Here is a 14447-nt window from a genome sequence, read left to right on the forward strand (position 1 = left end):
CGTAGGGCTCGATCCCAGGACCCTGGGATCATGACCTGAGCCGAAGGCAGACGCTTAACGACTGAGCCACCCAGGCACCCCTATAGTTCCTAATTTTCTATAAGCTTAATACAGAGGGAAAAGACTATTATAAAAATATCCACTAAAAGGCCCTACACTTGGTTTCAATAAAACCTAAATCATTGTTTCAGACACTTATAAAGGTATTTAAGAAACTGATTCTGCAGCATGGCCAAGCTGCCCGTACACTTCAGAACGCACTCCCAAGGTGGCTTGAAGGCTGTCTGAAATCCGTCCTACTCCGTGACAAACGAGGGCAAAGGACTAAAGGACCAAGACATGTTTTGCCACAAAGCGCTCACTGTGGACGAGAAAGTGCCCCCTCCACGAAGTAGATGAGATCTGAGGTTGCAGTCCTCATCCAGGGCCTTTCTCATCTCAGGAACACATCAAGTACTCCTTACCTTCAGTGTAGGGTATGTGCTGGAATACTTCTTCAGCCAAGTGAGGAAGAATGGGGGCAAAAGAACGAACCAGGACGTCCAAAATTTCAGCTAACGCGGTCTGGCAAGAGCGCCGTTTGGGGCTGCCCGCGCTTTCACAGTAGAGCCTGAACGAGAAGCATGTGTTCAGCAGGGGACGTTTGATACACAAAGGGCGGGAGGCAGGATGCGCCTCAGGCGGGCTCCTTCCTGCCGCGGGGCGAACGCCACGGTTCGGAGCAGCGCTGCACTCAAGCAGCAGATACGGTCACATAACCCTACGGCTGGGTCCTCCACCCCACCTCCCTCCTCCGCACCTCTCAGCAGCTGTGCCGCAGCCCCCGCGTGGCTGAGACGGCCAACCGTGTGTTAGAGGACGACGGAGGTGTTAGCTGCGGCTACTTCTCTTCCAGTCCTAGCAGTGTGTTCGGAGGGAGTCCCAATCCCTGCGTGTAAGGTCCTGGAGGTGCCGATGGCCTGGGGCCGACCCTCACACAGGCCTGGCTGCTATCAGTGAAGACCAAGCACCAAGCCTTCCTCTAAAAGCGCATCACTCATCTACACGATGTGTCATCATGGTAACAGGTGCCTGTATATTTGTCTCTCCTCCTCAAAATTTACAAACTCCCAAGAAGAGGTACCATACTCGTCACCTCGTGTTGGCACCTCTTCCTTACTGAGCACTGACTTCCTCAAACGCAGCGCAAAGCACATTCCTTACATTCTCTCTTTTCATAATCACATTATGAGGTTTGTATTATCACTTGACTTGAGAACCCAACTTCTTAATAACTGCACAGTGTCACCCATCTTGCTCGCCACTGTAGACACTCAAGAAATAGCTGAATATTTTAATACTCAGTCATACGTACCGGTCTTTGATTATGCTGAAATAGAAGTTAGAGAGCTCTCTGGTATAAAATGCTCGTAACAGCCGAACAACTTTTCCAAAATCGTACTGTTTATATGCATCAGTAATCTAGGGGACAAAAGCCAAAATAAATTTGGAAGTTGGGGTAAGCCAACGAAAATGCAAGTCATCATGAGCAAAATATGTACCTTTTCAAAATGTTTCAAAGGCAGACAACTACAAAAAAGGAGATATGCAAGAGTGACTGAGGATCTTTCAAACATTTCTGGGTATCAAATTCAACTACCGTCAGAAAATACTGAATATTCTACTCTTGGAACTAGACAGAACACTCATCAAAGGAAGGGATTGGGTTTAAACTGATAAACTACACCATTATAAAACAGCAAAGAATGCAAGTTACCAATGTTGCCTCATTTATGCCTGAAAAGTAAAATAGGGCAAAAATCTGCATGTCTCTGACTTAACGGTACATGGAAGCAACGACATTTCCAATTTTTGAGAAAACACATTATCTGTGTTTATATATAAATGAGAAGTATCTTACAAAACACATAGGAATAGTCATTTCAGTTATTTCTATACTTTGATGGGTTCATCTGCAGACAAAATACGGCCCTACTTTATTCCTTCTTGTTGGAGAAATACATAAAGCTGACCTTGAGAGAAAAATGTTGTCTGAGGGGAAGTCTGGGCCTATGTTTCCACCAGGTACTGATAGTCTTTTGAAAAACCAGGAAAGAAATCCGAAGACTCCATACCTGAAGTCAACCTTAGAATGTGTGGAATTTATCAAGTACAACTCTTCTCAGGGCAATGGTTACGATTTCTAGCAGTATCTGTTCTGCCGGCACACAATGCCAATTTCAACATTCAGCAGTACTGATATTTCTATTTTCCAAGAGCTTATTAATTCATACTTACCTTGTTTGCTAAATTCTGCAGTAAGTGTAGCATGTACTGGTCTATGACATACATATTGTTAACAGGAACAGAATCTGTTTCTGGGTTGAAACCAGCGACATTTCCCAGAAGAAAGCGGAGTGTATTCCTGAGCTATTAATGTTGAGAAAAAATACGCAGTCAAAAAATATACGAGGCCTTCAATTCTTGCTGAAAAGTTATTTTATTTTTCTATAATTTTTATACAACTCATGTTACTTTCTTAATGGGATACTGTTTTAAAAAATATCATTCCTAAATGAGACTACAAATGCAAAAAAAGAGACTCTCATTTCAATAGCTGAGTTACAGAAAGAACCCCTGGACTTTACACATGAAGACTGATTTTTCATTATATTTCTTGTAACCTTATAAAGCCAAACCACCTTTCGGTGGCCCAGTTTGTCCATCTGTATAGGTAGGAATGTTATTTTCACCTGCTTCACGGGCAAAAATAAAGATAAATGGAATAAATGTGAAGGTCATTGAGCACATGAGAAGTATATGAAATTAGGGGCGCCTGGGTGGCTCAGTCACTTAAGCGTCTGCCTTCGGCTCAGGTCATGATCCCAGGGTCCTGGGATCGAGCCCCGCATCGGGCTCCCTGCTCAGCGGGAGGCCTGCTTCTCCCTCTCCCACTTCCCCTGCTTGTGTTCCTGCTCTCGCTAGGTCTCTGTCAAATAAATAAATATTTTTTTTAAGAAGTATATGAAATTATAATTTTGTATTATACTATATTTTATAAAGTATAAAAGACAGTATATAAAGTTTTTAGGATTACACTATTAATATTTTTAAACAAACACAGGATTATTTTTAAATGCTCACAACATGTAGAAACTCATTTCCCATTGCTGTTTTGCAATACCAAACAAAATGTTCCTCATTTTTAAAAAAAGTTATTTAGCTGACCTTTTATTCAGAAACAGGAAGAATAATGACTCTGACCTTGCTAATATCATCTCTGGCAGCATTAAGTACAGATGGACTAATGGTCACTTCAGTGAAGACGTTGGACTCCGCTACCCACCAGCGAAGGACATCAGCACCGTAGGGAGGCTCCTTGTTTTGATCCTTTCAGTGGAGAAAAAAAGACATGTAAACATATAAATGGCTTTCAATTCTAATTAGGTGATCAAATGTTTCAGGTATTCCTCCTCAGAAATATTTGAGCACAACTTGGGCATCAAACCCCCCCTGCACCGTAATGAAACAGGGCTAACAATCTCAGAATCAGCTGCGCATAAACCACACTGCAAAAGCGTGCGCTCTGCGGTCTCGCTGCTTGCGCAGATGCGGGCGTGTCCGCACACATCCTTCTAGCACAGCTGGGGCCGCAGTGGGGCCCCGACACCTCTCTGATGGCGGAGGGGAATACAGGGGCTGCTTTTGCCTTCCGGCACTCCCCAGCAACTCCACATACAGCAAGGATTCTTGGACAGGAGGGCAGTAAAAAGCCAAAGGAGTAAAATAACAGACAAGTGATTTCTTTTCTGAAAGCAACTCCAAAATAAAGGAAATTATTAGCAACCCCAGATCTGATGTCCATCAATGATTTGCTTTAAACTGTATAATTTCCAAGAATATAATAATGAAACACGAAGTTGCGATCTCATTTTTTTCTTACACTGTTTCCATGTAACTGTAAATTTTTGTCTTTTTAAATAAATTTTCACAAATTTTTAAAGTTCAATTAAAAGAAGGGATCAGGCGCCGGGGTGGCTCAGTCAGTTAAGCGTCCAACTCTTGATTTCAGCTCAGGTCATGATCTCAGGGTCATGAGATCGAGCCCCACGTTGGGCTCCATACTCAGTGGGGAGTTTCTCTCTCTCCTTCCCTCTGTCCTTCCCCCCTGCTTACGTACATGCTCTCTCTCTAAAATAGATAAATCTTAAAAAGGGGAGAGGGGGGAGGTGGATAGCATGGTTCAGGACCTAATTAGAGATTCAGACCTGAAATGAGCCAACAGGGCCACAATCCCAGCCCTTCTCTTTTTCATTAAAATCATTAAGAGTCTAGATTTACACTAAGTTCAGGATACTCCTGAAACCAGTATTATACTACATGTTAACTAACCAGAATTTAAATAAAAATTTGGGAGGAAAAAAAAAAGAGTCTAGATTTAAAACATGGTAAGGCATCTGCTATTAGCATAAAAGATGGTTGGTGTTGATATTTTTGTTGTTGTTTTACACTGAAATAATTACATTAAGGTTTTGGCTGCCAACTTAAAAGCATTAAAACAAAAAAAGTTGTTTTTGTTTTTTTAAAGATTTTATTTATTTATTTGAGAGAGAAAGAGAGTGGGGGAGAACACGAGAGCGGCAGAGGGAGAAACAGACTCCCCACCAAGAAGGGAGCCCGATATGGGGCTCGATCCCAGTACCCTGGGATCATGACCGGAGCCGAAGGCAGACGCTTAACTGAGCTACCCAGGCGCCCCAAAACAAAAGTTTTAGAGAACCACCTACTTGTCCTCCGTTGATGACCACATCAGGATCAATGACATTCCCAAGAGACTTGGACATCTTTTCTCCCTTTTCTCCAAGGGTGAATCCATGAACCACCACTGTCCTAAGAAGACAAATCAGCCATTAAGATAATAAACACAGTTATAATGATTTCTTTGAAGATCATTTATAGCTTAAAAAGAGTACCTCAGCTTGAAAAAAAAAAACACAGGATTTTTCTTAACAGATTATGTATGAAAGCTTTTCTTGAAAGTCTAATTCTCAGCTGCTTATTTATCATGATTGTTAGACAGTAAGCTCTTTACTTATACGTAGAAAAATTTTTGATGTCTACATTCATTTCACAAATATTTCCTGACCATCTATTATGTATTGATTTTGATCATTAAAATTAACCAGGAAAAAGTATGTCTTAAAAAGAGCAGATTATCATCTCAAAATTATTTTCAAAAAGACAATTTGAGACAAATAGATCTGTTGTTCTACGGGTGTTTAAAAGCATGTTATACAAGAAACAAAAACGGGAATTGTTCTGGAATGGGTTTTCATTGTGAGACAGCAACAATCTAACAAAATTCACTACAGGAATGTTTCAGTTCATTAGCCACCTGTGGATATTACGAATATAAGGATATGAGACCTCAGGCTGTCTTCAATCAACGTAGAGTGCCCCTCTCTGTATTCCTCCATGTCAAGTCTTCCGTATTTCAAGATCTAGCTCTTCACAGATGTCCCCACTGTTCCAGTCAATGCTGATGTTTACCTCTTGTGGGAATAACAGGGTGTACCAGTGACAAGACTTCTCTGTATTACTGTCTCCTTTGTCTCTCTCTTTTTTACTTCAAACTCTTATTTCTCTCATGAAACAAAAGATTAAGCTAATAAAGGTGTTTTATATCCAGACATACCTTGGAGATACGGCAGCTTTGGCTCCAGACTACTGCAGTAAAGTGAGTCAAGTGCATTTTTTGGTTTCCAATGCACACCAAAGTTATGTCTACACTACACTGTAATCTATTAAGTGTATAATAGCTTTATGTCTAAAAAAACAAGGTACATTCCTTAATTTAGAAATATTTTATTGCTACAAAATGCTAACTATCACCTGAACTTTCAGCAACTTGTAATCCCTTTGCTGGGGGAGGTTGATGGCTGTTGACTGGTCAGGGTGGAGGGTGCTGCCGGTGGGGGTGGCTGTGGTGATTTCTTTTTTTTTTTTTTAAAGATTTTATTTATTTATTTGAGAGAGTGAGCGAGAGAGAGAGTGAGCACAAGCAGGGGGAGGGGCTGAGGAAGTGGGAGAAGCAGTCCCCCGCCGAGCAGGGGGCCCAATGCAGGGCTCGATCCCAGGACCCCGGGATCAGGACCTGAGCTAAAGGCAGACGCTTAACCGACTGAGCCCCCCAGGCGCCCCTATGGCAATTTCTTAAAATAAGACAACAATGGAGTTTGCCACAGTGATTGACTCGGCCTTTCATGAACCATTTCTCTGTTTCAGGTGGTATTTGATAGCATTTTACCCGGAATAGTACTTTCAAACTTGGAGCCAATCCTCTGGAACCCTGCTGCTGCTCTCTCAGCTAAGCTGATATAATATTCTAAATCCTCTGCTGTCACTTCAACAATCTGCACAGCCTCTTCACCAGGAGCAGAATCCATTTCAAGACAGCACTTTCTTTGTTCATCCACGAGAAGCGACCCCTCATCTGTGAAAGTCTATCAGGAGATAGCACAGTTCAGTCCCATCTTCAGGCTCCACTTCGGACTCTGGGTCTCCTGCCGTTTCTACCACATCTGCAGCTACTTCCTCCACGGAAGTCTTGAGCCTTCAATTTGTAAAAATAAAATGCAGTACCTGCGAAGCGCAATAAAGCAAGTACCCAGCAGAAGTACTCAACGTGTGAAGACTTGTTTAGCTCAGGTTTAACACTTACTTAAAAGGTGCTTTTTTCCTTGTTGCCACACTTGTTAATAAAGAAGATTGAAACCACCCGCCAAGCTGGTCTTTTCCTTCCAAGTACAAATCTGCTCTTTGGTCAGTACCTCAAAAATAAATATTAAAAAACACAGAAATTAAAGTTAATTAAAATTGGAAAATGAAAATATGTATCCAAGTGTTAAAATAATAAAAGTAATCATGTTATTTCCTGTGTCATGTTATACCTGAGACTTAGATTGCATTCGCTTGAGCTCTTACCCTCACTGCCCATTTATTAATCAAGATAAAGAGAATAGCTCTTTCCGCCATCTTTCCGTGCCACCATAACGGTGAGCATGAATGTCCTGGCAGATGCTCTCAAGAGCATTAACAATGCTGGGAAGAGAGGCAAACGCCAGGTTCTTATTAGGCCGTGCTCCAAATTCATCGTCCGGTTTCTCACTGTGATGATGAAGCATGGTTACGTTGGCGAATTTAAAATCACTGATGATCACAGAGCGGGGAAAATTGTTGCGAACCTCACGGGCAGGTTAAACAAGTGTGGAGTGATCAGCCCCAGATTTGATGTACAACTGAAAGATCTAGAAAAATGGCAGAATAACCTGCTCCCGTCCCGCCAGTTTGGTTTCATTGTACCGACAACCTCAGCTGGCATCATGGACCATGAAGAAGCAAGACAAAAACACACAGGAGGGAAAATCCCGGGACTCTTTTTCTAGGGATGTAATACACACTTGCAAATAAAATGCCTCAATGTAAAAAAAAAAGATAAAGAGAATAAATGTTGGAGTATGATCTCCTAACCACAGGCGACTAAAACACTACCTAAATTAGGGACTGATTAATAATAATTACCAATATCAATATTTCCAGTTAAATCTTCTATGAAAATGAGCATCTAATAACTTTATAAGTGAAAATACTCTGTGATATTATAATGATGGATAGATGTCCATTATCCATTTGTCCAAACCCATAACACGTACAACACTAAACAGTGAACCGTAATGCAAACTGTGGACTTTGGGTGGTTATGATGTGTCACTGTAGGTTCATCTCTTATAACGAATGTGCCACTCTGCTGGGGGAAGCAGACAATGAGAGAGGTTGTGTGTCTGTGGAGGCAAGAGGGATGTGGAAAATCCCTATACCTTCCTCTTAATGTTGCTATAAATCTCAAACTGCTCTAAAAAAATCAAGTCTTTTAAAAAAGATAGCAAAAGAAAAAAATGTGGTCAAATCTGTTGGGACATATGTATGAGCAAGCTTGAGAGCTACTTCTGCATTCAACAATAAACCACGGTTAATTCAAGAGTTAAAATAATCTGAGATAAAAGACCATTTGGCAAACATTGTAAGTAATTGTAGGTAACAATCATTTCAGTCAAGAATCTTCAAGGGTGCTTAACCACTAGGTGAAAATTTGGTGAGAAAACAGGGTATTTCCAGTCTTAAAGTATCTTCCTGCAAGATACTTACTAATGCAACAATCCCTATAGGGAGATGGGATGAGAAATAACCACAAGAGAGAAAGAGAGAAAATAGGATGACACCACCTCCAAGGGATCAAAGTTCAACATCACCAGTAAGTCATCGTGTGACTTCTGTTAGGATGTACTGAAAGGGACACAGTATCTCTTCTGTGATATTCCTGCCCAAAATGCATAGTCTAAATCTCATAATGAGGGACCATCTACAAAATAACCTGTACATTCATGAATGTCAAGGACATGAAAGACAAGAACAAAATGAGACTAAAGTGACAGGACAACTAAATGCCGCAAATGACTCTAGGCTGGCTCAAGGACCCTTTCGATTTTTTTTCTTTTCCGATAAAGGACATTACTGGGTGAAAGCTGAATAAGATCTGTCGGTAACAGGATGGAATCAGTGTCGATTTCCTGATTTTGATATTTGTATTGGTTATACAAGAGAGTGTTGTGTTTTTAGGAAATATACACCAAAATATTTAGGGATAAAAGAGCATCAAGTCTGCAACTTACCCTTAAATGGTTCAGAAAAGTGTTTATATATACATACAGAGAAAAAATATATAAAACAAACGTAGTAAAATGCTAACTTTGGAAAATCTAGATGAAGGGTATGTGATACTTCTTTACTCTGTGAATTTTCAAAGTAAAATGTTTGGGTTTTTTAAAGATTTTATTTATTTATTTAAAGAGAGAGCCCGTGGGGCACCTGGGTGGCTCAGTTGTTAAGCGTCTGCCTTCAGCTCGGGTCATGATCCTGGGGTCCTGGATCGAGCCCAGCATTGGGCTCCCTGCTCAGAGGGAAGCCTGCTTCTCCCTATCCCGCTCCCCGCTTGTGTTCCCTCTCTCGCTGTGTCTCTCTCTGTCAAATACATAAATAAAATCTTTAAAAATTAATTAAAAAAAAAAAAAGAGAGAGCCCATGTGAGTGGGGGGGAAGGGCAGAGAGGGAGAGAGAGAGAATCTCAGGCAGACTCTGTGCTGAGTGCAGAGCCCAACGCACGGCTCGATCTCATGACCCTGAGATCTTGACCTGAGCTGAAACCAAGAGTTGGACACTTAACCAACTGAGCCACCCAGGTGCCCCAGTTTTTTTTGTTTTGTTTTTTTAAAGAACATGAGGTCTTTGGGGAAGATTACTTCCATATTTTAAATCTAAACTCACAACTCTAAGAAGCCCCCGTAATCCCTTTTAGTTGTGAAATGAAGATTTGTCCTTATGTCCTAATATTGAGGATTCAGTGTTGTAATTCTTATGTGACAGTGAGTATCTGGGTGCAGCAGGAGACAAAATTAAAATAATTAAATCAAGCCAATTCAATTCATTCAGCATTTCTGAGCACTTATTACCCGACAGGTACTGTACTAGACACTGGGAGGGGGGAATGTAAAGAATCTGGTAGCTGCCTTCTTGGAGCTGATTACTAGTGAGATGGATTTTATGTTACATAAGAAATAACTGTGCTGGGTGTCATCAAGGCAAAACTACAGCTCAGCCAGTCCGTGCAGCTAGGAAAGTCTAAGAGGCTATAACAAGACAAATGCGTATGTGCAGTAAGAACAAAATGTCTTAGCCTCAACATCTAGAGCGCTGCATCTATTCCCTACTCTTCTTATTCCTCCCCTGATCTGTAACCATTTATGACCCTAAACTTTTATGACACTGGCGCTCAAATCCCCTCCCACCCAGAATGTTCACTTCTTACTGGTGACCACATTTTGGATATGGCAACCATCAATGAGATGATCAACAACAGAATGCTGGTGGTAATCTTCTCCTGAAACAAGTAGATAATGAAATAGCAGCAAGTATCAGCAAACCCTCTTCATCTCTGAAAGATGCCTGCTTGTGGACTCGTGAAATGATCACTCACAGTCCCTAGCCTGGCGTCAGACTACAGTGCTGTCCTCTTAGCACAGGTGCTGTTCCCAAGCCTTGATTAACACACCTAAAACACAAGGGCTTTCAATCATCTCTAAAATCTCTGTCAGCCCTAAAGTGTCTAAAAAGCTGGTTGCTGGGGCGCCTGGGTGGCTCAGTTGGTTAAGCGACTGCCTTCGGTTCAGGTCATGATCCTGGAGTCCCAGGATCGAGTCCCGCATCGGGCTCCCTGCTCAGCAGGGGGTCTGCTTCTCCCTCTGACCCTCTTCCCTCTTGTGCTCTCTGTCTCTCATTCTCTCTCTCAAATAAATAAATAAAAAAAATAAAAAATAAAATAAAAAATAAAAAGCTGGTTGCTGCCCAAGGCCTTACAGGAGTCAGGACAAAAGCCATCTGAAGACGGCACAAGCGCTGTATTCAGACCCCTGGGTCCGAGTCCCGGCTGTGGTGTGGACCAGCTGTGGGGGCTCAGCTTAAACTTCCATTGTTCCCACTTCTTCACTAAAATGAGGACAACACCAAAATCTGTTTACCTCGTAAGACTGTTATAGAGATTAAAGAAGAGGACATGCTTTGGACATAATAAACAATCAGTAAATGTTAATTATAAAGAGCACTGGTATTTCCTGATGGTAAATTACGAAAGGAGTATTTTTTTCAAACCATTCTTATATGAAACAATACTTGTGAAAATGTGATTAGTTATCCTAAACTATTTTAAAAATATATAGTCTCTGATCCTGTCCTGGAAATATATGTTGTAACATTCTAATAAAACAAGAGGATATCAGGCAATTAATAAGAGCACGACAAAACAGCTAATACTTATCAAGGGTAAAGTCTCAATGTCTTTTCATTCTCATATACATATTGAATTGCTGGAACTGGATAAGAAGCAAAATGTCATCCTAGAAAAGGGGGTGTAGTCCCAGAAAATTTCTGCAAGCCACAGCCTTTCAAGGTGGTGTGTGAAACCAGTGGAGAAAGACGGAGTGGGTCGGGGCCGGGAGAAGACCGGGCACAGCAAAGTTCTGGACAACGAATGAAAACATTAAAGCTTGTGTGAACTTTCCAAATGAAAATAAGTCTAGTCTTGGATGGTAAGAAACAGGAAGAAAAGTCAAGCTCAAGTGCTGGAATACTGTGGAACTACTGTACACCTCATATAATGAATCACTGGACTATTTCCTATTTTTGCAAGTTTATTTTTAGAAATGATTTTTTCTAACAAATGCACATTCTCACTTCAAGAAATTGGTAAAACACTGAGAAGTTCAAAAAAATAAAATCACATATATCCCACTACCTAGAGATAATCACTTTATTTCACCGTATTTCCTTCCAGTATTCTGTCTATGCTCATCAACATTTCCATGAGTTTGTTAGCATATCAAGATAATTTGCCTGCATCCTGCTTTTTTTTTTTTTTTTGTATTCTGCACTTTTAAAATGTAACATGCCCTTAGATAAAACCATACCCACAATTACTTTTCAAAAACATGACTGAATGGCTGCATATTATTCTGTCATATGAACTTATATCATATTGCTAAAGTCATTTATCTACACATGGACAATGAGCTACAGGGTCAAATCATGTCCTGTCAGAAATAACACTGTAAAAAAAAATAACACTGTAATGAATATCCTCACACATAATTCTCCATCCAGATCTGATTACTTCCAACAGGAGAGAAGTCTACAAATAGAATTTTTTTGGTCCAAAGACTGAAAACCACTCCAAAGCTCTTGATGCATAATGCAAAAATTCTTTCCAGTAAGTTTGCACCAAATTACATCCCAATAGCAGTGTACAAGAGGGAGGAATGGTGCCAGTTATTTCTCTAGTTTTTAATCTTTTATCCTTTTTTTTTTTTTCTGAATAGATCTTTTTTTTTTTTAAGGTTTTATTTATCTCTACCCCCAACGTGGCGCTTGAACTCATGACCCTGAGATCAAGAGTTGCATGCTCCTCCGGCTAAGCCAGCCACGCATCCCAGACCTTTTAGTAAAAGAAAAAATAGGAACTTTCTTATGGAGGTAGAAATAAACCTGGGAGTTGTAAAATTCCAGGAAAAGTAGCAGTTAACCATGTGGCAAAAAGTATTTCTATTATGGCAACTTTATCTCTAGGAAAGTTATAAAAATTAGTATTTAGAGGGAATAATAAACTGTTCAGAACAATAAACCTCTAAGATTATGATTCAGTCATGGCAGTAAATAAAGAACAAGCCAATTATTAAAAAAAAAAAAAAACTATCAAAGCAAACCAGCAAAAAAACTTGACTAATCCATAATTTCATTACTAGATTTGTTTAACTTACCTTAATTGATAAATTTTAAGCAAGATTATTGCATTTAAGAAGGCAAGTTGTAGAACCAGCACAAAACCGTATTTGTCAAAACTACTGCTTAACCAATGTAACATCTTAATTAAGAATTTTTTTAGAAATGATTCATTTAAAAATGCTATTCCCTTTCAGAAAAGTGTTCCAGTTTCAGTTTAAGTACTATTGACTTGAACTCACAATGAAACAGGTACTTGACCTGGTGTTAACATTCAGAAGTCAAATCTCTTTCACTGCTAACATTTTAACATTTACAAAATAATTTGTAAAAAGTGTTAAAATATAATTATTAATTTTTTAAAATTAGGCTTTTAAAAGGTATTATATATGTTCTTAAAAGGGTGACCTTTTAAAAAAAGTCATTTGTAAATCTAAGTTACTTGTAAATCTTAGTTTCTCTTTCAAAAAATCATCTTTTTTCTATTTGCTTCAAGTTATTTCTATTTGTTAAACAAAAAAAACAGAGGGGCCCCTGGGTGGCTCAGTCAACTGAGCACTGGACTCTTGGTTTGGCTCAAGTCTTGACCTCAGGGGTCCTGGGATGGAGCCCCAGGCCTGGCTCCGTGCTCAATGGAGAGTCCGCTTGGGATCCTATCCCTCTTCCTCTCCCTCCCCTTCTGCTCTCTGGCACGCTCTCTCTCTTAAATACATAAATAAAACCTTAGGAAAAAAACCAGAAATGAAGTAGAATAATCTGTATTTTAAAACACTAATTACTTCACTAGGTGAATGGATAAATAAGTTACGGCCCATCCAGACAATAGAATACTACTCAGCACTACAAAGAAATGACCTATCAAGCCAGGAAAAGACATGAAGGAACCATCGATGCATGTTATTAAGTAAAAGGAGCCAACCCGAAAAGCTACATACTGTATGACTTCAACTATGTAATATTCTGAAAGAGGCACAACTACGGACAGTGAAAAGATCAGTGGTTGCCAGGGGTTAGCAGGGAAGAAGGGATGGAGGCGGCGCACATTTTTCATGCAGTAGAACTATTCTGTGTGGATACATGTCATTATACTTTTGTCAAAACCCACAGAACATACAACACCAGGGGTGAACTCTAATGTAAACTGTGGACCCTGGATGATAATGATTTGTCAGTGGAGGTCCATCAACAGTAACAAGCGGACGGAACTCTGTAGTGTTGGTTGACAGTGGGGGGGGGGTCTGTGGGAAGGGGAGGCAGACTGTATGGGATTTCTGTACTTTCCTCTAAAACTGTTCTAAAAAATAAAATCTGTTTAAAATTTTTGAAAAACATTAATTATTTTTAAATCACTGCAATAATTAACGCCTTTGGTAAACGTTTAAAGAATTTTTTTAGAAATGATTCATTTAAAAATGCTATTCCCTTTCAGAAAGTGTTGTTTCAGTTTAAGTACTATTGACCTGAACTCACAATGAAACAGGTACTTGACCTGGTGTTAACATTCAGAAGTCAAATCTCTTTCACTGCTACAAAACCTGTCAGCGAAAAGTAAAACCAGTTATGTATGCTATAATCACCAAATTCCTCTTGTACTGATGAAGACTAGCTAAATTAAGCTCAAAGTCAAGTTGACTTTATCTTGCAACAATGTACTCTTAGGGAAATATGCAGACACTGAATCATTTATTAGAATGAATACAAGCATTTGAGAATGAAAAGTATAATAACCTTTCTCAGGAAAGCCCTTCTCTCTCTCTTCCTCTCTCTCTTTTCCTTTTAAGGAAAATCACCTTTGCTTTATGACTTTTCGAACTATGAACTTACTTAGTATCTGGGCTCTTTCCCACTTCATTCTTTCTCCCTATCTTTTGCAATTTTTTACTGCAAAAGAATAAAAAAAGCTCAGAGGAAAATGGGATAAAATATAAACTAATTAATCCAATTCTTACTGCCTGACCTCATAAGGTTTTTTACCGACTGATTTAGGGGAAGAGGAGGAGGAACAGGGCATCGCAGTGAAAAAGTAGAAACTACAATTTCTGGCAGCAACTCTCACGTGGTGTGAAACCACCCAGAAGTTACAA

The 14447-nt window shown here is 39.9% G+C and overlaps 2 protein-coding genes across 2 annotated transcripts in view; one reads left to right on the forward strand and one right to left on the reverse strand.

Annotated features, from left to right (window-relative positions):
* IARS2 (isoleucyl-tRNA synthetase 2, mitochondrial) overlaps positions 1-14447 on the reverse strand; it is a 55282-nt gene that overhangs the window by 7048 nt on the left and 33787 nt on the right. The window contains exons 15-20 of the mRNA XM_032422448.1: positions 6701-6809; positions 4767-4869; positions 3244-3369; positions 2278-2409; positions 1355-1461; positions 465-610 (exon numbers count right to left, since the gene is read on the reverse strand). Coding sequence (XP_032278339.1) covers positions 465-610; positions 1355-1461; positions 2278-2409; positions 3244-3369; positions 4767-4869; positions 6701-6809 — 723 coding nt within the window. The remainder of the gene's footprint in view (positions 1-464; positions 611-1354; positions 1462-2277; positions 2410-3243; positions 3370-4766; positions 4870-6700; positions 6810-14447) is intronic.
* Positions 6840-8816, forward strand: LOC116643568 (40S ribosomal protein S15a-like). Its single transcript, XM_032422449.1, has one exon. It carries the CDS (start codon positions 7041-7043, stop codon positions 7422-7424), a length of 384 nt encoding a protein of 127 aa, XP_032278340.1. The 5' UTR covers positions 6840-7040; the 3' UTR covers positions 7425-8816.

Source organism: Phoca vitulina, unplaced genomic scaffold, assembly GCF_004348235.1.
Source record: "Phoca vitulina isolate PV1807 unplaced genomic scaffold, GSC_HSeal_1.0 scaffold26, whole genome shotgun sequence".
Classification (NCBI taxonomy): Eukaryota; Metazoa; Chordata; class Mammalia; order Carnivora; family Phocidae; genus Phoca; species Phoca vitulina.